This window comes from Rhynchophorus ferrugineus, unplaced genomic scaffold (assembly GCF_030347505.1).
Source record: "Rhynchophorus ferrugineus isolate W39M unplaced genomic scaffold, kcgeb_rfMv2 rfM5, whole genome shotgun sequence".
Lineage (NCBI taxonomy): Eukaryota > Metazoa > Arthropoda > Insecta > Coleoptera > Curculionidae > Rhynchophorus > Rhynchophorus ferrugineus.
The window spans coordinates 11049618-11073821 of record NW_027472584.1 but is presented as its reverse complement, the minus strand read 5'-3'; the positions used below and the strand labels follow the sequence as shown (position 1 = coordinate 11073821).

Genomic DNA, 24204 nt, shown 5'->3' with positions numbered 1-24204 from the left:
GATATGATGGTTTATTTTTACATAAAGTTTTTTATTATGATATTTCTAAGCAATATCATGGATACAAAACCAATGCATGCCAAATACATTATTTCAATAACAGAATCTGAATAATCTAAAGGAAATGGAAGTTTTTTAGAATTCTGTTTCCCAGTCGTAAGAGGTCAAAGTCATCTGCGAATAAATATTAATTAGCTTTCTATTATAAAAGAATTAACGCCTCTAAATATGTAGTTTTTTTTCAGTTAACATGTATATTATTTATAAAGACTAAAATTGTATCTGACTTAAAGCTCAATTTTAAAGATTCTGACTGTTCCTTTTTGTTGTCATTACAAATATGTGACTGATAATTTGTATAAATAAATACAAATAAGATAAAAAATAAATATAAAATGAAAAATATCTAAAAGACAATTCCTTGAAGTGGAACTTTTGTATAATAGTAATATAGTACTCCAGCTCTGCGTCACAGAAAAGATAAAGAAAAAGAACGTAGCCCAAGTTTAGACGGCAACTGTTTTAGTTTTATTAGGGTAGTTATTGATGACGCATTCCTTTAGCTTTTCCATTTCATATTGCGTCATATATTTCATCCTGTAATAGCGGTAAAAGAATTATGTTCTTTTGTATATATACAGTACCGGTAATATATAGAGAAGCTTTTAACATTTACACAATATTGATATTTATGAATTTGTATTGATTTGAATATTCTTTCACGTATATTCATACCGTCTATATATGCAAAACCTGCAGATGTATCACAGAGAGAAGATACAGAGGGAAATATCGTTATTTACACATACAACTTCATTTCTCGTAAAGATTATTAGTAAGAATTTTTTATTGAAGCCATACGATTGAGTAGAGCACAAACAAAAAGTCACTACAAGTTTTTAGATATGGCGATAACATCATTGTTTATAGGCTTTAAATATGAAGGTTCCAGAAAGTCATTTTTGTAATATTTTGGGTTTTTACTGCCGAAAAGGGAAAATATAGCGCAGAGTTATTGAAAATTGAATGATGTTAATGAGTGATTAAGTGAACGATATTATCAGAACTGGTTTGCTCGTTTTTGCTCTGAAAATGTTGATGTTATAAGTGGTGTTAGTGATGTGAAGCTGGCATCAAAAGAGGCTCTTGAATTGGTTTAATTGTATAGTAAGGGCATTATGGTTTTACGAAATTATTTTCTTCCTATTACTCAGTTATAAAATATCTGCAGTGAAGTAGATAAAAGCAATATAATATCAGCAAGAGTAGGCTGCAAAATATGTAAGAAACTGAAAGAAGAAATAGAAAAATGAACAATTATATTCAGAAAAAATATTACTAATAAAGATAAGAAAAAAAAAGTATAATAATAGTATATGTTCCAGGACAGTACTATACAGTTGTTAACAAAATAAAAATCTTAGGAAGATCTAATCCATATAACAAATGAGCCAGAAGGAAGAGGGAGTTATAGGAAATTTCAACAGTAGTGTAGAAAGGGCGGATAGTTTATATTATACAATAATTGGAAAATATCGAGAAAAATTTACTAAAAACTCTGAAGTATGCATAAGAAGTAGAGCAAGAATAAACTGAATAATACAAGAAGCAAAAAAGGAAACATTGATATGTAGAATTTGTAGAAAAGTTGAAGAAAAATAGTAAACAATACAAGAGGGAGCAAAGAATACCCCCGGGCATATTTAAAAACTTCTCTAAAAGTGAAAATGTAATTATAGACACACAAAAGATAAAAAGGAGACATAAAACTAAAGCAGAAAATGGTAGAAATTATGTGGACATGGAACAAATATTTTCAGGAATTGCTTTCTCTACAGGAGGATGCAACACTGGAAGGAAGTGAAAAAAAGAAGAGATAAAAATTTAAAAAAATTGTAAACAAAGTGTACTGAGAAAACTGTAGAAAGGATTTCTCCTTTTTGAAGAAAGCTGCACTAACTGGGCCAAGATAAGATTAATTCTTGAAAAAAAAAATATCAGAAGGCTACAGAATTATTAGTGGAAATTTACAACAGGTTACGTAAAAAGGAATGAATTATGAACGAATAATGAACAGGATTAGATTTAACACTTATCGTTTTGATACATAAAAGGGAGATAGAAGGCACTATAGTAATTATAGAAGAATTACTCTATTGTGCACAGCCATTATCAAATTATAGAAAATCGTCTAAAATCACTAGTAGAAAGGACACTAACGGAATTGCTTTCTCGACAGGAAGATCCAACACTGGAAGAAAGTGAAAAAAAAAAAGAAGAGATAAAAATTTTAAAAAATTGTAAACAAAGTATACTGAGAAAACTGAAGAAAAGGTTTCTCCTTTTCAAAGAAAGCGGCACTTAATGGGCCAAGACAAGTTTAATTCCTGAAAAAAAATTATCAGAAAGCTACATAATTATTAGCGCAAATTTACAACAGATTATGTAAAAATGAATGAATTATGAATGAATAATGAACAGGATTAGATTTAACACTTATTGTTTCGATACATAAAAGGGAGATAGAAGGCACTATGGTGATTATAGAAGAAATACTCTATTGTGCACAGCTATTATCAAGTTATAGAAAATCGTCTATAATCACTGGTAGAAAAGACACTAACGGAATTGAAGTGTGGATTCCGAAAGGGAAGATGCACACAAGATCGTTTATTCCGTATAGGACAAGTAGTAGAAAAAATTCACCCTATACCCCCTTCAAAATAAATATACCTAGCATTTATTGAGTTCGAAAAAGCCCTTGACAAAGTAAGAAGAAAAATACTATGGGTTATATTAGAAAAAAGTAAGTAATAAAATTGTAAGATAAGTTTAAGTCAAATTCTGTTATGCAAGATATAAGGTATAAAAATATGGAACTATAGAAATATTGGTAGGATATTTTGCAGAAAATCTTAAACAGGTGAAATATGACACTACGAGAATACGAAATGATAACTAATAAAAAAAAAACGACAGCCGATGGGAAAGCCAGACGTAATAAATATACAAATTGAGGATGTAATTATTAAATATGGCCGGCTTGGTGGCGCAGTGGTAAAGGCGATAGGACGGTCCTCTTACTATTGCGATAGCCGCGGGTTCGAATCCTGATGGGGCATGGTCGTAAATTTATGTTTGTGATTGTTTAAAATTTGTAATTGTCCTAGGCAAGAGTGTAAAATCCGACAAGGAAAATGATCCCTGTCACGCCAATTACCAGGCTGGGTAAGACCGGATGTCTTCTGGGATGATTTCTAAAGTTAGTCACTCGCCAGTCGGTTGGCTTAATGCTGAGGACAGTAGTTCGGAGCCTACGTTAAACTTTAGGCCCAGTCCAGATAATCGTATAGTTGGTAAAAGGAGACTTTAAAATTTATTAAAAGAAATTGTTAAATATAATAACAATATAAAATTTGAGTCACTTCGAAGTCCAATAATAAGAATTCAAGGCGTTAGACAACTTAATATGTTGGTAGTTTTAAAGATTAGATAAGACATTAGATAATATACTGGTATTTGGTCTTAAGTGTCTTAAAAGCTTTTTTGTATAAAACAATTAAAGTATTATGGATAATTTGAAAAACATAAGAAGAAAAATATAAAATATTACGGGCCATTTCCATTTTCCTATGTTGAAGACGAATTGCCTTTGGTTGGAAATTTCAACATGATAATAACCTCAAACAAACAACACCCAGTCAAAGTAACAAAATAATTTTTTACAGAAGAGAAAGTTTCCGTATTGACATGACCACCACAGAGACCCGAGTAAATAAAGGCTTCGCGATCAAATATTAGGATATTACATTATTTTTAAACTTTATATTTCGAGTTTCTCCATTTACATATGTAAAAAATTACCAGTATGCTTTGACAGTACAAATAAAATTATTGGTGAAAAATATTTCTGTTTATCTTGTTTTTATTATATTTTAAAGTCTCCTTGTTACCAACAAGGATTTATTTAAATTGAGACACAGTTTAACGTGGGCCCCATTTGGACAACATCCCAGAAAAAAATCGGGCTTGAAGAGGCTAGTTATTGGCGTAACTGGATAGTTATTCTTAAATGGATGTTACATTGTTGTCTAGAAACATTTACAATCATAGTCATAAATATCCATAATCTTCATAAGTACCATAAATACATCCATAACGGGATGGGATTCGAACCCGCGACTATCACAGTAGCAGGAGGGCAGTCCTATCACCTAAGCTACTGTGGCTACCAAGCTAAACTTCTATTTATCTTGGACTGATATTTCTTAAATAAATCACATAATCTGTGTTAATTTGACAAAAAAATGGTAATAAAATAATTTGATTATTATTAGCTTAATAATGAATTCTAATACAAATATCCTATTAACATTAGAGCAATTTGATTGAAGCATTTGATTATTATTAGCTTAATAATGAATTCTAATACAAATATCCTATTAACATTAGAGCAAAAATAAAGAAAATGTAAGTTCAAATGGCACCCGTTTTATTTTTATTAGGGTAGTTGTAGGTGACGCATCCCTTTAGCTTTCCCGTTTTATATTGTGTCATATATTTCATCCTAAAACTGTAGGCAAAGAATCATCTCTTGAGTTCGCAGATATGACGTTTTCATTTTTATTACTCTCCGTATTATTGAATTGTACTACTAAATTGCGAAATATCTTTATTATTTTAGTCTTTATTGTAATCGTATTTTAAGCTTTCGACAGTTTTATATAAAGATCATCATCAACATTCTCGTAGAGTTTCACATAAGTAAAGTTTTTATTGTCTGGTAATAATTTTTTACTGATTATCAAATGTTGCATAAGTTCATTCATTATTTTATTTAGTTTAATATTTAATATATAGTAAATTATGTTATCAATATATGGTAAAACATCATGGATTTGGAAACGACATTTGACAGAGTAAAAAAACACTATGTGTTATATTACAACAAAGAGGTGTAATTAAAAAAGTGGTAAAGATAATTCAAGAAATATACAGGACAAATACCAATGCCGTCATTGCAGACAACATGAAATAAAAAACCTTCGATACCCATGCAGGACTGAGACAGTGCGGAAGTGTAAACCCAACTGTTTATAATATTAAAAGATGAAATAATAAATAAATGTCATAGAGTACAAAAATATCGAAAAAATAGAAATGTCGGTAAGAGCTTTTACAGATGATGTAACATACAACTATATTGTAATGTAATCATAGTGGTAGACCCAAGTCTTATATATAATTATAAAATGACGCCCAAAATCTCTTTAATCCATTTTAATAACTACTCATGTAGAGGAAGCATTTCATGGAAAATAGTAAAGTGAATTATAAAATAATCGGTACAATCAACAACAATCATCAAAAGCAAATCTAGGGATTTCATAGAGAGAAAGGGATTTTAACAAAGGCAGTTCAGACAAAAGGCTAATCCTGGCCTTATTTAAAATGTACATAGATGGAATATTAAAGAATTGCCTATTCAGATTAAGAAGATATCGGTTGCTGCAGTATACGCTACTGCGCTGTATATTGAGAGACTGGATCTATATCTGAGCCCTGGTATAATGTAACATAAAAATGGCAAAATTTGTGCTTATAACAAAAGATCAAGTAGAAATAAAGACAGAAAAATAACAAGATACTGCACGCGCCTAAAATACTTACGAATCACTATTGACATTTGGCTGAGTCAATGGATAATGATATGAAAACAGTAATAAATACTGAAGAAAAGAAGACAAAAGAAGAGAATCAATAATTTATGCAATGGCCCTAACAAGAATTTCAAGTAATTCCAATCATTATATAATATTATTAATTATTTTTATAATTGTATTTCTCTTGTGATTTTTAATATAGGTATATAAATCTGAATGTGTTATAATTGCTGTATTTATAACAAATTAAATAATTAATTTAGCAAATTTTTAATAAATAAATTAACGATAAAAATCCAGGCATTTACATAAATATTAACGATGTTATACTTACAGCAGGTAATGCGAAAAACGATATTCCTAATAGAGAACAGAACGAGGCAATTATTTTTCCTTGCCATGTAAATGGCACCATATCACCATAACCTACAGTGCACAGGGTTATCTGAAAATAATTGGAAAATAATTAATTTTAAGTCCATTAAATTTTTTTCGATGAAACTTACCACTCCCCACCACAAAGCTTGAGCAAAATTTGTAAATTTTGTATTTGGGACGTCTTTTTCCGCAAGAAATACGAGAAACGAAGAAAATATTAAACCTAAGAATCCTATGTACAGTGTTGTAATTAGTTCCTGCAAGAAATATATTTTAAATAATGTTGCAATTGTCTTGAAAAGGGGATAAGATTCTAACCTGTCTGTGGGCATAGACAACGGATCCTAGAAGCTTCCATGTGCCTCCGCGTCTATCCATTCGCACCATTCTTAATATTTGAAAAAACCGGAGACCTCTTAAAGCACTAGCTGCCATAACTTGTCCACCCGATTTCATGGTTAGAGCCAGGACCACAATGGAAGCAACTATTGTGATAATATCTGAAAACAAAAGAATTTTATTAATCACAGATGAGTTGATTAAAAAACGTTTTTATTTTGAAGCTAACTTTTAAATATAACACTGTTTCGGATTAACCAAATAATCTGAACAATTTTATTGACTTTAATACATTTTGCTACATGATATTGCTTATTGGAATTAATTGGTAGCGTTTTATAAAAATGGCATAAAAAATTCAATTGTTTCTTCCAACAATCTATTTTATCATAAAACAGTTGGTCTCATCGTTGATTAAATGATGAATAAAAATCATTAATACTTTATGAAATATGTCGAATATTAAGCCAAATAAGATATTTTTGCGAGATTTTTAATTTAATTTTCTTTAGATGCATAATTCTTCTGTTCGCTTGTATGTAATTGAACGGTTGGACCGATTTTGATGAAGTCTTTTGTTTGGGTTTATGCAGATTCGAGAATTATTTATCACAGTTGGGCTCAGTAGGTGGTTGCAATATGATTCCAGGAATTTTTTAAAAGTATTTCTCATTTCAACTGGCGTATATATGTCGGAGTGACATTTTCATGATAACAGCCGCAATAATGACGGTTGCTATATGTGGAATAAATGAAATATTATATTATATTGATATATTAATTGTAATTTGTAATATTATATTGTAACATTAAATATTTGTAAATTAGCAACATGTTTTAATTGTCTTCGATAGATCAAGCTAAATTAAACTTAATTTCTAGAACATTAATTAATTCGACTTAGCCCTTTCATGGAGTATAGAGTGTTGAGTAATAAAAATATCATTCTCAATATATGATAATATTTTGAAATATATTTATTGTCAGTTTTATACTCAATCTGTTTAATTATTTTAGTGAAATTTCGTGTAGTTTCACTAAAATTTCATTTCTGTTTCTGTTCATTTTAAAATAAGAAGTATACTTATATTATAGAGTATATTTATTTGTTATGTATTTATTAAATTAAAATGTCACGTCTTTGAAGACGAATAGAAAATATTGGTCGGCATAAATATAACGCAGAAATGTCCGTAACTATCGGTTAGACAGAGCAAGATAAATAAGAACTAGGAAAATTAAGGTGAATAATTTAAAGAACACTTGACGCATAGTATAAATTTAAGAGACCAGGTTGCAAATACACTTATAAATGAAAGTCGAAAAGAATGCAATGTACGTCTTCGAGCTAATATATTCAGACATAGAGAGGCCGGTAACGTTCGAATATGATGCCAAAATAGACTATTCGTCATATGCATAAGCCATCATCGGCAATATGAAAAAAGGTAAACAAATGCATATAATACAAATGTGAATCGACCGGTTTTTGTTATCGGTAGCCACATCTCAATCGAAATTGTCTTTGGGTAAATTTTGCCAATTCAATTATTTCTTCAAAATGACTTTAATTTTGTATCGACATTCAAGATTGAGGGCCAAGTGTACTACCAAATCGGTTCTTTGGATTCAATGCCTGACGCTGATCCAAAATTTTTGCAAATCTACTTATGGGTGACGAGCAGTTTGTTTATACAACCATATCGACCAGATAGAATAGAGAATAATTGCGACAATTTTGTGCAAGGATTTTGCAATTACAAAATTTTATTATCTTTAAACCAGACTATATGTGCTAAAGTACATTATGGAGTGACTCACTTAAACGACGAGATGTACGTATACAACGCAGAAATACCATGTTGCAGATGATCCAAGACAATCATCATCATTGCGATGCATATAACATAGGATGATGTAGCATTTTACATAACATAATATTTTAGAAATGAGAAATGAAAAACAGGAAACATCTGCATTTTTTCTACCTATTTATTGTTCGGACAAAGGAATTAACAAGAAAGTTAGCGCTGCGAATTGATGATCCATGCTAATCAAGATAATAACATTCTCCAGCTATTTCATCAATACATTGTTAATATGCCTGCGAAAATTGAATACACACATTTGCCTGATGCTATCATCGTCATGTGCAAGAATATATTTAAGTCGTCATGATTTTTGTGCGTGCATACGATCGACCAGATCTGTTCATAACATTTACGTGCAATCCGAACTGGGATTAAATCCAAATTTTGTTGTTGCCCGGTCAAATATTAATACATCTCCGTAACATCACTGCATGAGTATCAAAACAAAAATTAAAATAGTTGATAAACTTGATTACATATCACCATGTATAAAAAATGACTTTTGAATAGGGCAAAGTCTGTCGGATCTGCTGGTTTTAATATGAAAAATTGCTAAAAGCACCGCGTGTACTAAACCATGCCGTAGCTTAATAACTATATTAAAATTAATTTATACATTTTAAAACAGGTTCTTTTGATTTGCAAGGTACAAACATACTTGCACAGATGACCAAGTTCAAATAATGAAAGAAAGAAGAAATGAAATATTTAAAAAATATTTATATCAGTGGAAATTTATATAGAAACAGTAAACAAACGCCTGAAAACTTTCGATTTGTTTTGTAAATCCAGAACTAGCCACTTGTTCCGACTACAATTAATGCACTTCATCTCCACATAGGGCAAAAATATTTGTTTAGAGGTTGGGAAAATTATTTTCGACAGGGTAATACTGGTGAATACATCTCAAAGCCGATGAAAAACTATATATATATATATATATATATATATATATATATATATATATATATATATATATATATATATATATATATATGTATATATATATATATAAATATATGTATATATATATATATATATATATATATATATATATATATATATATATATATATGTATATATATATATAAATATATGTATATATATATATATATATATATATGTATATATATATATATATATATATATATATATATATATATATATATATATATATATAAATATATATATATATATATATATATATTTTATATATATATATATATATATATATATATATATATATATATATATATATATATATATATATATATATATATATATGATGACTGAAATTTTATTTTGATAAGAAAATTAAAGGTTAAAAGGTTTAGGCGCCGTTCAGTGCTTGTACAGTATTAATTGCTTAATGGAATCGATTAAATAGCTTTTACAAGGATAGATTAGGGTCAAGACATATCATTTTTACATGAAGAACATCTGTTTATATTGGGCTTATATTTATGCTGTTCTAATTAAGACTGCACAAAGTAAAAATTTATATTTTATGGATATTATAATGAGATTGTTATAGAGTACATTTTTTAGGATTTTCCTCTCTGTTTCTTGACAACACACACACACACAACTTTAGGACACTACACATTTTCCATTGCAACTCTTAATAAAAATAAAGCTTCAGCTTTTATGTTTATTGGCCGTATTTTTCTTCTCGATTAAGAAAAGAAAACTGTAAAGTTAAAAGACTTTATTTACTCTAGCACTTATTAATTACAAGAATAGAGGGGTATACACGATTATTGACGACAACCTTCACACTGTTAAAGTGACACCAACTGTGCGCTCCTTTGACCAAACAAATAAATTGAAACAGTGATTATTGTTTTATAAATAGTGTATTTACTAACATTGAATTTGTGTACGAAACATTTTTAATAACAATGTAATAAATAACTGGTTTTGTCAAGATTAGATCTATTTCCAACAAAAAATAATCTTAAGTTATAAACGCCCACATAAAAATTGTGCTGGCTTGGGGAAAAGCCCAAAAATGGTATAAACACAGAAACTGTAAAACATCTAAAAAACTCATAAGAAAAACCTGGCCATGAATTATTAGCCGATTGATGTCGTCTAAACATTTATCCGGTGTTAGTGGGTGGTTAAAGAAAAGTTTATTCCAGAGAAACAACCAAAAACCATATGAAAAAAAAATTGCTGTAATTTTTAGATTTTTGTTGCAGTGAATACACGTTTTAAATGTAAGGTTTAAATTATTTGTCTTAGATATCGTCGCTAATGCTTAGTACGGTTTTGCTTAATACATTATTATTAAAAGGCTTCTTGTAACATAAAATAGTGATTAGTTATTTTGAATAGAATTAAGCCCATTTATATTCCTAACGGTCAATAGTATTAATTATTAGCCAAGAAGCCAATAATTTGTAAACTGTATGTAATTTATGAGAAGGTGAATCCAAATAAACACCAGAAAGTAATTAATTTATAAAAGTGTAATTGCTGTTAAGTCCATATAACCGATTTCCTTCCTCCTACTCGACAAACCCACCTAAACTATGACAACGATTGCTGATTGTCTTATTTTAATTGAATAACTTCATTTTTAATACAATCTTGCAGGAGGGACATGTAGAATTTGCGTTCAGAATCGTATTTGAATGAGTTCAAGATTACAGTTGCCAGACTGTAACAAGTAACAAGCAATATAAGAGTTCTAAAAAGTTGGGTTTTTCTCCTAGTCCTATAAAAAGTTAACAAACTGGTTGAATCTTTGAGGAGACGGTCGGACTGAAGGATACTGAATATTGTTATCGTTGAAGTTATTTATTGTTAGTAGTAGAAAATGGAAGCGTTTTTTTACTAATTGTTAAAGTTCGATACTCGACATCATCCTCGACTCCTTGGCTGATCTGATGTTCGCCGATGATAGCGCTATTTTCGGTGATACAGATATTGAGACTTTTAGAATTCTCCATAATATAGTTCAGTGACATGTTCGTATCTCTTGAAAATTAATGAAGAAAATATTAAAGTATTGATTGACAACTGACGGATCGCCTGTTATTTGTAAATGATTATGATTTATTTAGTTAGAGCAAGTGCAGGAGTTACTTGAGGAGTTACAGGGTACTTGTGACCAGAAACGCAGAAGATGAAAGTGGTATCTACTGCCGAGGTAATAAGCTGAATTGGTCAAGCTAGAGGAGGTTTTGAACTCTAAAATGGTGCATGTGGAAGAAAGGAAATCTCATAATCACTATTAAAATTCGCCTCTTTAGAATGCCAATCATTAAGCCGAAGAAAAATATCATAGACGCAGATTACAATGGTTTGGACATCAGTTTAAGGAAACGTAAACGTATTTCTCAGACTTCACTGGCGAAACCAGCATTTGGCATTTTGGGTGGAAAACCAAGAGCTTTTGGGCAGCAAACTGCTCCCAAAAAGACATGGATCAAGATCATATATAGCGATGTGAAAATAGCAGACTAACATTATCTCAGGCCGGAAAAGTTGCCATTGGCATGTGTAGTAAGATTTAGTGACGGATATTAGAAGTCCTGTGGCATCAACGGCAACGTATTGGTTGATAAGTAGATATTTTCACCGAGTGTCGGCTATGGACTGATGATGATAATAGAGTGTTGTTTTTGTCATAAATAATAAATGTTTATTAAACCTAAAAATTATTAATAGAATTTTTTAATCCTTATAATATATTTGTTGATAAAATAAAATGGTATATATATATATATATATATATATATATATATATATATATATATATATATATATATATATATATATATATTATTAAGGATTATCCTCAATAACTTTGACATAAATTAAATTTGAAAGTTATTGATGGATAAAATAATTATTTTAAAACCAACTATTAATTACACCTAGGCCAATTTTTTATAATCCAGTAAAATAATTGTTCAATACGCAATTGCAATTTAATGTAGTAAATTTAATAGAACAAAGATTGTTTGCTCTTTAGCTTTCATAAATAAGTAAATGTTGTTATATCTATGTAGAGCAGGCTTATTTAGGACCTGTAAACATATCGAACAAAGCTGATTATTAATCTTACACCAGTTGCATTAGACAGCAAAACATTTTATTTCCACTAGAAATTCTACTTTATTAAAATAGCATTACTAGGATTGCGAATTAATTTAAACAGATTCTTTATAAATAGAGTATATTATTTTATATCCCGTCAATGTAGTTATTATTATGTGCATATTAAGGTTTTAGTATTACATTTTATATTTATATTGTCATCTTTGTTGAGGTATAAACAATATATTTCTCTCTGCTATTTTAACTGTTGATGTTGATGTAGTAACTTTAAATGAAATTGTTAAAATTCAGAAGAATTGCAATATCAAAAAGGCTCCAGGGTATGATCTATTCAGCGCTACTCTGCGATTACAATATTTACCTATTCAGTGGAAGATTACTGAAATTTTCATGATCCCTAAGCCAAGTAAATCGTCGAAAGATGAAGCATCATATCGACCAATATCATATCATATCTAAAACATACCAGAAGTTGTTAAAACCTCCCCAACTATTTATTGAAAGAAAACAACCCATTCAGGCTCACCAATTTGGAGTTAGAAATAAACTCTCGACAAATGATTAGGCACATTGTATTATGAATGTAATTGAGAAAACTTATGAAAGAGTGGCTATTTTTTCAGCCATATTTCTAGACGTATTCCAATATTTTGGTGAAGTATACCAGGAGGTTCTTGAAAACAAGTTGATAAACAAATTATCTAGCCAGATGAGCCAGAATCTCAAATCCTACATCCTAATATACCCAGTTTAATAATTTGAAGTAACAACGACCATATTTGTTGATGATACTGCACTACTCGCAACAATATTAAGACAACCGTAACTGGAGTACAAGCATCTGACATTGAACACTACTGAGTGTACTAAAAAATAGCAAGCAAAATCCAAAGTTTAAAGTCTACACATGCGGATCTCACATACAAAAAATCGTTTACCTGACAGTGATAATTGGTTAATATAAAATGCCCAAAATACTTACGATTAATGCTCAATATATGTATGGTATATTATAAATGCGAACATCTACAAAGATGTAAGAGTAAGCACGGTCAGCGAATAAATTAAACGCTTTTCCAAAAAATATCCAGTGAGACTGCGTGAACATAAAATCGTCTAAGTGCTACAACTGCGCAACAACAGTGAACTTATGCGGAGGTGGAAGAAACAAAACCCTTTGTACTATTATTGTTAAATATTTGTGAATACTGGGTTGTGTTTTAAACTTGTATGAAGAGCACCAGTGGGACTACATCCATCAAACGCTAATTAATTTCGCGTGTGAAGTGTTAGATTTAAACTTAAATATTTTTAAAAAATAAATTTTAAATATTAAACAAATACAAAAAGAGCAGTAAAATACTATTTGCTAAAAATCATACTGTTGAAAATTTATGATGATTGCTAATCTAGACCTTTTGAAGATTCGAATCAATCATTGGTAAATCACTATTGACTCAAATATGTATGTTTGAACTCAGTATAGAAAGAAACTGATAGTAATATAAGTAGAAAGCGTAGAAAGTGATTTTGTAACATAAAAACACTGCTTTCATCTAGATGGCTACACGAAAAATTTTAAATTGAAGTTAAAAGTTAAATAGAAATAGAAGACATAACTCCTTCACATCTTCGTGAAAATAATGGAACATTATTTAACTTTATTACTATTAATTGGGAATATAGTCTATTGGCATATAAATTAATTTCAAATGATTTTATTTCATTAAAAGCTTTTTTATGAAGTATCGGTAACATGTATTTTATTCAAAGTATTGTCTGAGAAAGTTCTGGAGAATACGGCGGGTGGGATATCCGATTTTAATGTTTCCAGATATGTTTTCACCGGTTTTGCAATATGAGATCGAGCGTTGTCATACTAAATAGTAACATGGTTGTGTCTGTGCTCATATTCCTGCCGTTTTTCGCGCAGTGGTTAGCTCAAAAGCATCAATTGTAGTAGATGACGATCGCCATTTAGGGTTTCATTAGATTTTGAATGCTCATTGTAAAGCACACCAAGTTAAGCCCACCCTATACAGAGTGTTGGAACAATGGATATTCGGCATTGTCGTTGATGTTGATGTATAGGCAGGTGATCGCCATTTTTTTCACTTTGTATTATCGTTATGGATCCAATTTTTATTACGAGTAACAATACTATGCAAAAACCCTTTCCGATTTAGCAGCATTTCACACATTACTAATGTCTCTTGTCTTCAATTCATGTGGCACAATCATATACAAGCTTTAGGACCATTGCTATGTTCTTTAAGCGATTAAAAATGTTTTCTTTTATTACTCCCAAAAATTCTGCGTGTTCTGCTTGCTGGATCTTCTGGATCATCATCGAGTAATGCCTTCAAATCCTCATTATCAATTTTCATTGACTGCCCAGAACGCTCTTTATCCTCGGTGTCAAAATCACTACTTTTAGAATGCTGAAACTAGTATTTACATATTGACAATGATGGAGCATGGTTGCCATAAGCTTTAAACAGCATATGATGACTTTTAAGCGTCTTTATCTTCAAATTGAAGTAAAAAAATAGAATTTCCCGCAAACGTAATTTATTTGGTATAAATGCAGATATTTTCGATGCAGTATTTTTTTTTAGATTAATTAGTAAATCCTTTAGCTTATAGGCAAATAATAAACGAATACATTCATTCATCAAATTATGTTATAAGAAGTTTACGAATTACATTATTAAATAGATTTTTCCTTAGGCACATGTCATTTAAGCGAAACCTGGTTAAATGCCTTAAATGACCCAGTTATTCAATAGGTAAACAAAACGGGGACGAGAGCACGATTTTTTTTCTGCCGAAGGCTTCGCCAGCGGTGACAGCTTTTCCCTATATGGAGGCGCATTTTTTATGTAAGAGGGTGAGGGTAATGTTACTACCGTCTTCCGATGGATTTCGGAGACTTTTCTCTTCCCAAGAAACCGTCAGTTTCAGATCAACTTATATAAAATTAGATCTTTACCCTAAGTAACAAGAGTAAGCATTGAACATATATTGTGATCAAAGGTAACGTATTGGCTTTAATTTTATTCCATTAATATATTAGATAACAACCTTCTTTGTCGTCTTTGTGTTAGGCCGGTGAATTATATATGACCCTAGGGTTTGTTTGTGGGAATTTTGTGGGGTTTTTGTTCTGTTTATTCCAGGATGTGTTACGAATAATATTCAGACATTATTTTATTAATAGATTTTTTCTCCATTGCATAAAATGTTTGATAATTGTAAATAATAATATCTATTTGGTATTGAATATGATGCGTGGATTAATGACGGGTATAATCTTAATTGAATTCATTAAGAACTGTGTGATATTTATTTTTCCTTGATATTTTTAATAAGGTCTTTTTCATTGTAGGTGTACTTTGTTTATTGAATTTAAATATTGCCGAGCGGCACTCTAAACTAGTGATATTGATGAAAAATTTTGTTGTTATACTTGCAGCAAAACGACTACAATGCATATACTTTCTTTTACACATATTGGTTTACTGTTAATTACCTTTAGGTTTGGGAATATTTTGATAGTTTTTCATTTTATTTAAATTATTAAGATCATCATTAGCATTTTTTATTATCCTTAGTGCTTGAAGAATCTGCCCATTAGGAAATTTTTTATGATATGTACTGTATATAAGACTTGTAGAAAATCACTTCGTTGGCACACTTAGTTGATTAGCAAGTACTTCAGGTGTATCGACATCTTTGTAAGACACTTTAAATTACACTCGTTATGGGTTCTAGATGAACATCGCGTATACATAACTTAAAGTGATATGGGTACGATTTATAAAACAAAATAATTTTAATATGCCTAATTTTCAACCATAACTGAATATTCTTAAGGTGAGTTTGGAGGTATTTTGATGATTTTTTTTGATACTCGTTATATTCTGATGCTTTTGTAGTGTATGAAGAAACAGTAGTTTTGGTTCCTTTACATTATGAATATTCGGTTGCCTCAGTTTGCGTTAGATCTCCTTTGTATTTCTTCTTGAAATACTTGGTTTTATTGGTTTTGGGTCAGCTGATTCAGTTCTTTTATTGCTTTATCAAATTTTGTCTTATTTTCTTGCGCTCTTATTTGTTGATAATTTTTCATTGTTTCCGTTTCTTCCTGAAATTTTCTGCTGAGTTGTGGACGATATATGGGTTTCCTTTTAAGGTACGTCACTATTAGAAGTCGCATTCGATACAACCTTCTGCATATTATTTATTATTATTTGTATATTAATTTTATTTAGAGAAACTTTACTATCTAGATTTTCTTTGAATACTCCTACATTTTATATACCTACACTTTTTTAAATAAAGATTATATAGTGCCGGATTTTTTAAATTTATATCTGATGCCAATATAGCAACCTATCCATAAATATATGTACAGTCTATACAAAATAATAGCAAACTCGCGTCATCAGGATATCAAACTTAGCTTCCCTTCTCATTTTATTCCAGTTAAAAATATATACAATGCGCCTGGTTGTCAAATGTCTGTAAAATTCGTCTGTAAAACATTAGTGATAATAATTAGAAGTTATAAATAAGTTTCAAATCGCTGCTTATAATTGTGATGGTGTGCTTGTATTGGAAATACTCTGTTTTGAAAATACCGAGCCAATAAATAGTCAGTCAGAACCAGATTGCGTCTCTAATCAGATACTTCGAACGGAAACGAGATAATGGGGCCCCCTCTTGCCAGTAAAATGCGTTAGAGACGTAAGTATTGATACTATTAAATATAAAGTTGCTGCGGTTTTTGTTTCCAATAAATAAAGTAAACAAAATATTTTTACCGTGTTGCAGCTGAATTGAATTTTAGTATGGCCACTAAGACTCAAATCTACCAAAAAATTAAAAACAATATAATGTTGGATTCACCGAAAAGAAAGCATTCATATACAAAGAGGTTGATGAATGAGAATCATTTTGAGGTTAGCTCTATTCGAAATCAAATTTATGAAATGTATAAATTAAATGAGTAGTTTTTTCGATGTTAACAATTTTTTTTTTATTATTTTTTTTATTATTTAATTAATATATTGTTACTAGTCGTTTCCGTCTAACCTACAAGTGGTCTTTATGATAACTTAAATCTAGGTATATAACTAGGAGGACTCATCGGCCCTATCTCAGTCTCTGGTGAAATAATGTTTATACATGTCACTGCTGAATTTTTTAATATACAACCTCACTATACAACACTACAGAAGATCAAATGGTTTTATTCTTTTGAGTCTGTGTCCTATTCTGGTGGTATCCAATATATATAGTATTTGGGTGCACCCACAATACCTCTCAGGATTTTGTTCTGAAAAATGTGTATCTTATGTAAGTTACTCTTTGCAGAACATCCCCATAATTGAACTCCGTATGCCCATATAGGTTTCAGTAATTACTTATATAATAGCAAATTATTATGTACTGATAATTGTGATTTTCTTCCAATTAGCCAGTACATTTTCCTATATTTCAATTCCAGTTCTTTTTTTTTTCTTCTTTATATGTTCCTTCCAGCGAAGTTTTGCATTGAGATTCATTCCGAGATATTTAGCGTTGTTGTTATATGGAATGATAGTATTATTTAATGTTATGGGTGCTTGTACCGTCCGTTTAGAGGTGAACTGCATACGTACAGATTTACTTTCATTAATTCTTATTTTCCAAGCTTGTGTCCAATTATTTATATTGTCACTTGCCTGTTGTAATTTTTGTGAGAATTCTTCACTATTGTCTCTGACAGCTATAATCGCAGTGTCATCAGCAAATGTAGCCATCGTAATATTTTCCGTTTGTGGTATATCACAAGTGTGGAGTAGATAAAGTATCGGTCCCAGTACACTTCCTTGTGATACACTTGCTTTAGCTTCTTTTATTATAGAGAAAGCTTCTTCTTGTTTGACTCTAAACATTCTGGTTGTAATGTATGATTTTAATAGTTCGGTGTGTTGTTTTGCATTTTCTGTAGTTAAGTTGTAATAAGGCCTTCATGCCAAACCTTATCGAAAACTTGTGTTACATCTAAAAATATATCTGAGCATACTTTTTTACTTTCGTAGGCTTTTTCAATAACATCTGTTATTCTGTGGACCTGGTCAATTGTTGAGTGCTTGTTAATAAACCCAAACTGGTGCGTTGGTATTAGGTTTTTTCTCTCCATGATCGGTTAACAAAATTTAATACAATTCTTTCAGAGAAAACTATTAGCCTGAGAAGTAACTATAGAAAACTTAAATATATGCAGCTCTTTGAGGGTTGTAAGTCATCTTGTTATACACTGTCAGTAAACATAGTGTTTAAATACTGTAAAGATAATCAACGAAGAGGTCTAATCAAATTTCCAAACAATGTTTTTAAAATAAAACAGTTTTTAAAGGTATATAATAAATTTAAGAGAGAAAGGAATGTGGTAGTGTTTTTAATTGAGAAATTATGGAAGTGTTATTACAAATTGTGTCTAGACGAGACATGGATATTTCAAAATGGGACGTTGGACCACTGTTAGACATAATACTTTTTAATAATTTATTTCCCGTATATTGATCTTCATGCTGGAAACAGAAAATGTTTTCTCGTTAGAGTAAGGTGAGTGTTTTCTTCTCCAAGGCCAAGCGCGATTTGAACAATAACAAGGTTTTGCTCTGGTTCAATCTCTGGAAAATCAGCTATTAAGGAACTTGAAGGAAACATCAGTTATTGTTATGGACAATGCACCATACCATTGAATACTGATGGAAAATATCCCAACAAGTGGATAGACAAAGTCTGTAATCAAGGAATGGTGGGCAAAGCATAAATTAAATTTTGAAGTTAAGGATAAAGAGAATCGTATCAAAATGACTTGATAAGGAAAGGTTAGATGGAAATAGCAATGGAGGAAACAAGACTTTCTAAACTTACAAGTCTTATTAAACTAAACTTACTAAATGTAAAAATATAAATGTGCTATGTAATGAAAGTAAGACACATTACTGAGATACACTACCCAAAAAAACGCGTCTAAAACTATACCTCATAGGTATTGTGGAAGAGTTCAGTGTGAATATAAAACAAACAACCCTAACCTACAAAATATTGTGGCTTATAATTGTATTGTATAATTACTTGTACTTAATTAATTGTATTTTAATAAATCCTTGATCAATTTTGCACAGCGGTTTTGTGACACAACTATGTGATCAACATACTGGCAATGTCAATATCACACGCATAAAAAATAAATCAACATATATCACCCTGTAAATATAAAACTATTTATGCTGATTTTACGAATTGTATTCTAAATTGTCTACTTACTTCGAACGAAAACTTTCGATACAACACGGAAGGGATTATTGTTCAGCAAAGCAGATTATTCGCTAATCTAAATTTAAATTTTGAGTAATTAATTTGTATACCAAACTAACTCGGTTTAAATCTTACTGAAACTGTAACTACTACCTACTATATAATACCTATATTTATAACATTTGAAACTAACTGGAAAAAGACGTTTTTCAGTTTAAAAAGAATTTTTTGTTTACGAACCACTGACTAGTTTATAACGTTTACATAAACAAGTATTGTACTATGTTTTAAACGAATTACAATTACATTGGGCATTATGTAATACGAAAAACTGATTTAAAATTAGAATTAATGAATCGGTTTAAGTTTAATATTCACAATAGATCAATAGTATACAAAGGCAGATACAGATGCAGAGAACTAATAAACATATGCCCAGACATTTTGTTGCGATTTTCTAGCGTGTTTTGAGCGTGTAGTATTGAAGTGCTATATATATGAATATATCTAGTGATATATTCATATATATAGCCAGTTATTATCATTCAATAAGGAAGTGTATTGGGGCCAATTCTTTACCTACTCTACATATGTGATATACCAGAAATGGAAAATATTGCAATATCGTTTTGGAAACAATAGCGAAGAAGCCACACGAAAGTAAGGACAGGTAAGCGATAATAAACATATTTGGACCCAAAACTAAGTAAATATGTGCAAAATAAATAAATAATATTATCATTCCATAAAGCAACAACGCTAAGTATCTCGAAATGAATCTTGATACTTCGCTGGAAAGAACATGTAAAAAAGAAAAGTAAAGAACAGTTAAAATGGTGGAGTTAAAATATAGGAAAATGTATTGATTAATGGGAAGAAAATCATAATTATCAGTACATAATAAATTGCTATTATATAAGCAAATACTGAAACCTATATAGACATATGGAGTTCAATTATGGGGATGTTCTGCGAAAAGTAATATAAATACAATAAAAGTTTTCCAGAATAAAGTCCTGAGAAGTATTGTAGGCGCACCCAGATACTACGGGATTTACTTATTTCGAGACCTTCAGATACCGACTGTCAGTCAGGAAATCAAGAGAATTAGCAGAACACATGAGGACATACTCCATTTTCAAGTCAATATCAAAATAATAAAACTCTTGGATAACACCAGAACAGGACACTGACTCAAAAGAATGAAACCATTTGATCTTGTGTAGTGTAGTGTATTTACATTTAAGTTATTGTAAAGACTAATTGTAGGTTCGAGTACCTCGATAGTTCGATCGGTAGCGAGTACTAACAATCTAACAAATAAATTATATTTAAAATTACTATTCAAATGTCCTCGTAAATAGTATACAAATAAAGAAGAGGTTTTTTTGGCGCAATGTCACTGTCGATGAAGAGTGAATGACAATTCCAAGGAGCAAAAGTGATGGATTAGACTAGGACCAGACGGAACATTCATGGCCATAAAGTATTGTTGTGTATAAATTTTGTGTTTTGGAAACAATAGCGACTTTTTGTATATATACTGGTCAGTAGTGTATTATGAGCTGCGAAAACCGAATGAAATTGTTACTGCAGATTTCTACTGATGTCAGCTGAACAAATTGAACAACTTATTGTTGCAAAAAGGCCAATAATAGAGCAATACACGGAAAGCCATCCTCTTTTATAATAATGACCGGCCACACTTTGACAAAATAATATAGAATAGGAAGTTATGCCACATCCAAAGTACTCACCAGGCATAGCGCCTTGACTACAACTTCTTTAGACTAATGTAGCAGAGGTTTTCTGGCATACGGTTTCAAAATAGAAAAAAAGTTTGAAAATGGATCGATATCTGGATTGCTGTCAAACTCACATCGTTCTTTCGACACTGTATCGTCATATTGCCAGAAATATGGGAAAAAACTACGACAGAATTTTGATTAACATATATTGTACCAATTGTTTTCAATAAATTCCTTTTTTTAAGAAAAATATCTTAATGCAGGAAAACATTTAATGTTACTTTGAAGCTAAATAATATTAATTTTATGTACTTTCTTTCAACATCATAAATGGTGTGAAGATGGTTCAATATTAAATTCATTAATTTTATTGGTAGTACTATTTAATGTAGTAATATCGAATTATATAAATCATCTGTCTCAGTAATTATATACTAAAGACAATAAAATAGTTATGAGTACCATTAAAATCTACGGACTTATTTTCACGCGAAGAAACACTGCTGGTTATTTAATAGACATGTTATTTTGTTTCATATTTAAATTACATATTTATACATTTTTGTTAACATATTTTATTTTACTAATTTAAGCAATATTAGTACAACAACTAAATTGTTAGGAAGTGTTAAAACACAACAAGTAATATAACGAAATGTACTAGCTTATTTACATAAGTATATATTATACTGTTATAACATGGCTTTGGTATGCATATATCAGCATAAAAATAAGCATATATATATATATATATATATATATATATATATATATATATATATTATTATTATTATTATTATTATTATTATTATTATTATTATTATTATATTATTATATTATTATATATTTATAATATTATTATTATAAACGTAGAATGATGAACGTACTTTTTAAATTAAAAATGTATTCATGAAAGCCAACAAAAAGGTACCTTCAGGCCTTATTGAAGGTCCGAAATGGAATAAATTAGATCATTTATACTCAGTCAATAAATTTCATCGCATAGTTATATTATCGGAGGTCGAACAAAGCATTACTTATGTCTAGCTGGTATTTGGGAGAGGATCAGCTTTATATATATATATATATATATATATATATATATATATATATATATATATATATATCTCTATTTAAAAAGGAAGTTTTCGATCGATATGTACATTTAATTGTGTTTCACAGCATTTAAATATCAACTCTTAACCCATTCTTTTCAAATTATGACATTTTGTTCTCTATATATTTTTTGCAAGTTAATATTTTATTTTTATTATTTCTAATGAAATCCGTATTTATACACTATCTTTCTGTTACATTTTATTTTGATGTGAGAAAAATGTATGTTATATTTTTTTTTTAATTGATCACTTTTGTTGCGCCCATATTAGTATAATTTTCTGATTTATAGTAAAATAAACTAATTATTTCAAAGTACATTAATCAATTATAAGAAATTTACCAAATTTATAAGAAATAAAATTAAAAATAAAATATATTTCGAAAACATGTTATATACCTAAAATAAACCGTACTATAAATAAGGCACTGGGGACACGTCTATAGTATTATTTGGCGCGAGCTCATGTTCAATCCTGCAGGTTCGAATCAATTGTTTTCATCAACTAAAGAAATGGTAATACAGGTAAAGCTCTCCAAAATCATCGATAAAGTTAATGAATCATTTTGAATGTTTCGGATTTTTGAATCTAATTTAGCTGTTGATGAAATGATCGTGAAATACTTCATACACTACGCCATCATGGAATCAAGCAATTTATGAAAGGCAAACTACTGGATGTTTAGGTACAAGCTTTAGGCACTGTATGGAGTCAGAGGATACTGTTATGGCTTTTCGCTATATACAGCCAAGGACGCTAAATTCTCACTTGCGATACTACTGGCGATACTTTGAAAACATTGTGTATACAGATTCCAGCGCACATGTAACTGCACTTCGATAACTTTTTCAGTAATATGTAATTGTTGATTAACGTGAAGTCTGAAGGGCTGAGAGCTAAAGAGTGCATGCTAGGTGCGCAGGACAAAAGGACTTAGAAATATCCTATCATGACAAAACAATATATTATAAAGAAAGACCGAGGCTTTTCCGATTATGGCTTTGATAAAAATAATTTACTTTACTTTCTGACTTTACTCAAAGACAGAAAAGGTACAAGCAGCAGCAGCAGTGAATTAGTCAAGATTCATTCATAATTATAGCAGAACATGACGTATGTCGATTATTCTTACTATCAGGCCATCCCTCTGCTACATTGCAGACGAAGGGTGTTGTTTTCTTGGATGAATAAATCGAAAGAGTAAACCTACTTTAGGTTCTTTTGCAGATTTGACAATTTTTGTCATTAGTTATGAAGAGGAACAACAAAGGAGGCGTTGTCAGGGACAGTGTTATAATAAAAGCATGTAAGTCTTTATGCGAAATACGAAAAAATACTTTGCACTAATTATTTTATGCATTATCACTGCAAAATAAGCTTTCAAATTTTCATTAACCTTTTGTGGTTATAATTTTAAAATAATGTTGATTTTCTTATAATAGTTATTTTATAGAGCAATTGAGGTACATTTTCGTCATTTTCATTATATATAATTTATTCTTAATGTATTAAAATATTCATTTGAAGATGTTTTTGATGCTTGGAAAGTAATGGGTTAATTCATATTAATAATTACAAATGTTCATTTCATTATTCAGAATCATAAAATTATTAATATTGAAATAACATGTATTACAAAAATAAAATATGTATAGTTATATAATTGTTAAAATTATAGTAGGTTGACAAATACCAAGTG

At 29.9% G+C, this 24204-nt stretch overlaps 1 protein-coding gene across 1 annotated transcript in view; it reads right to left on the bottom strand.

Annotated features, from left to right (window-relative positions):
- Positions 1-24204, bottom strand: part of LOC143197124 (potassium voltage-gated channel subfamily KQT member 1) — a 311560-nt gene that overhangs the window by 147051 nt on the left and 140305 nt on the right. The window contains exons 5-7 of the mRNA XM_076405315.1: positions 6360-6541; positions 6170-6298; positions 5998-6108 (exon numbers count right to left, since the gene is read on the bottom strand). Of these exons, the coding sequence (XP_076261430.1) occupies positions 5998-6108; positions 6170-6298; positions 6360-6541 (422 nt within the window). The remainder of the gene's footprint in view (positions 1-5997; positions 6109-6169; positions 6299-6359; positions 6542-24204) is intronic.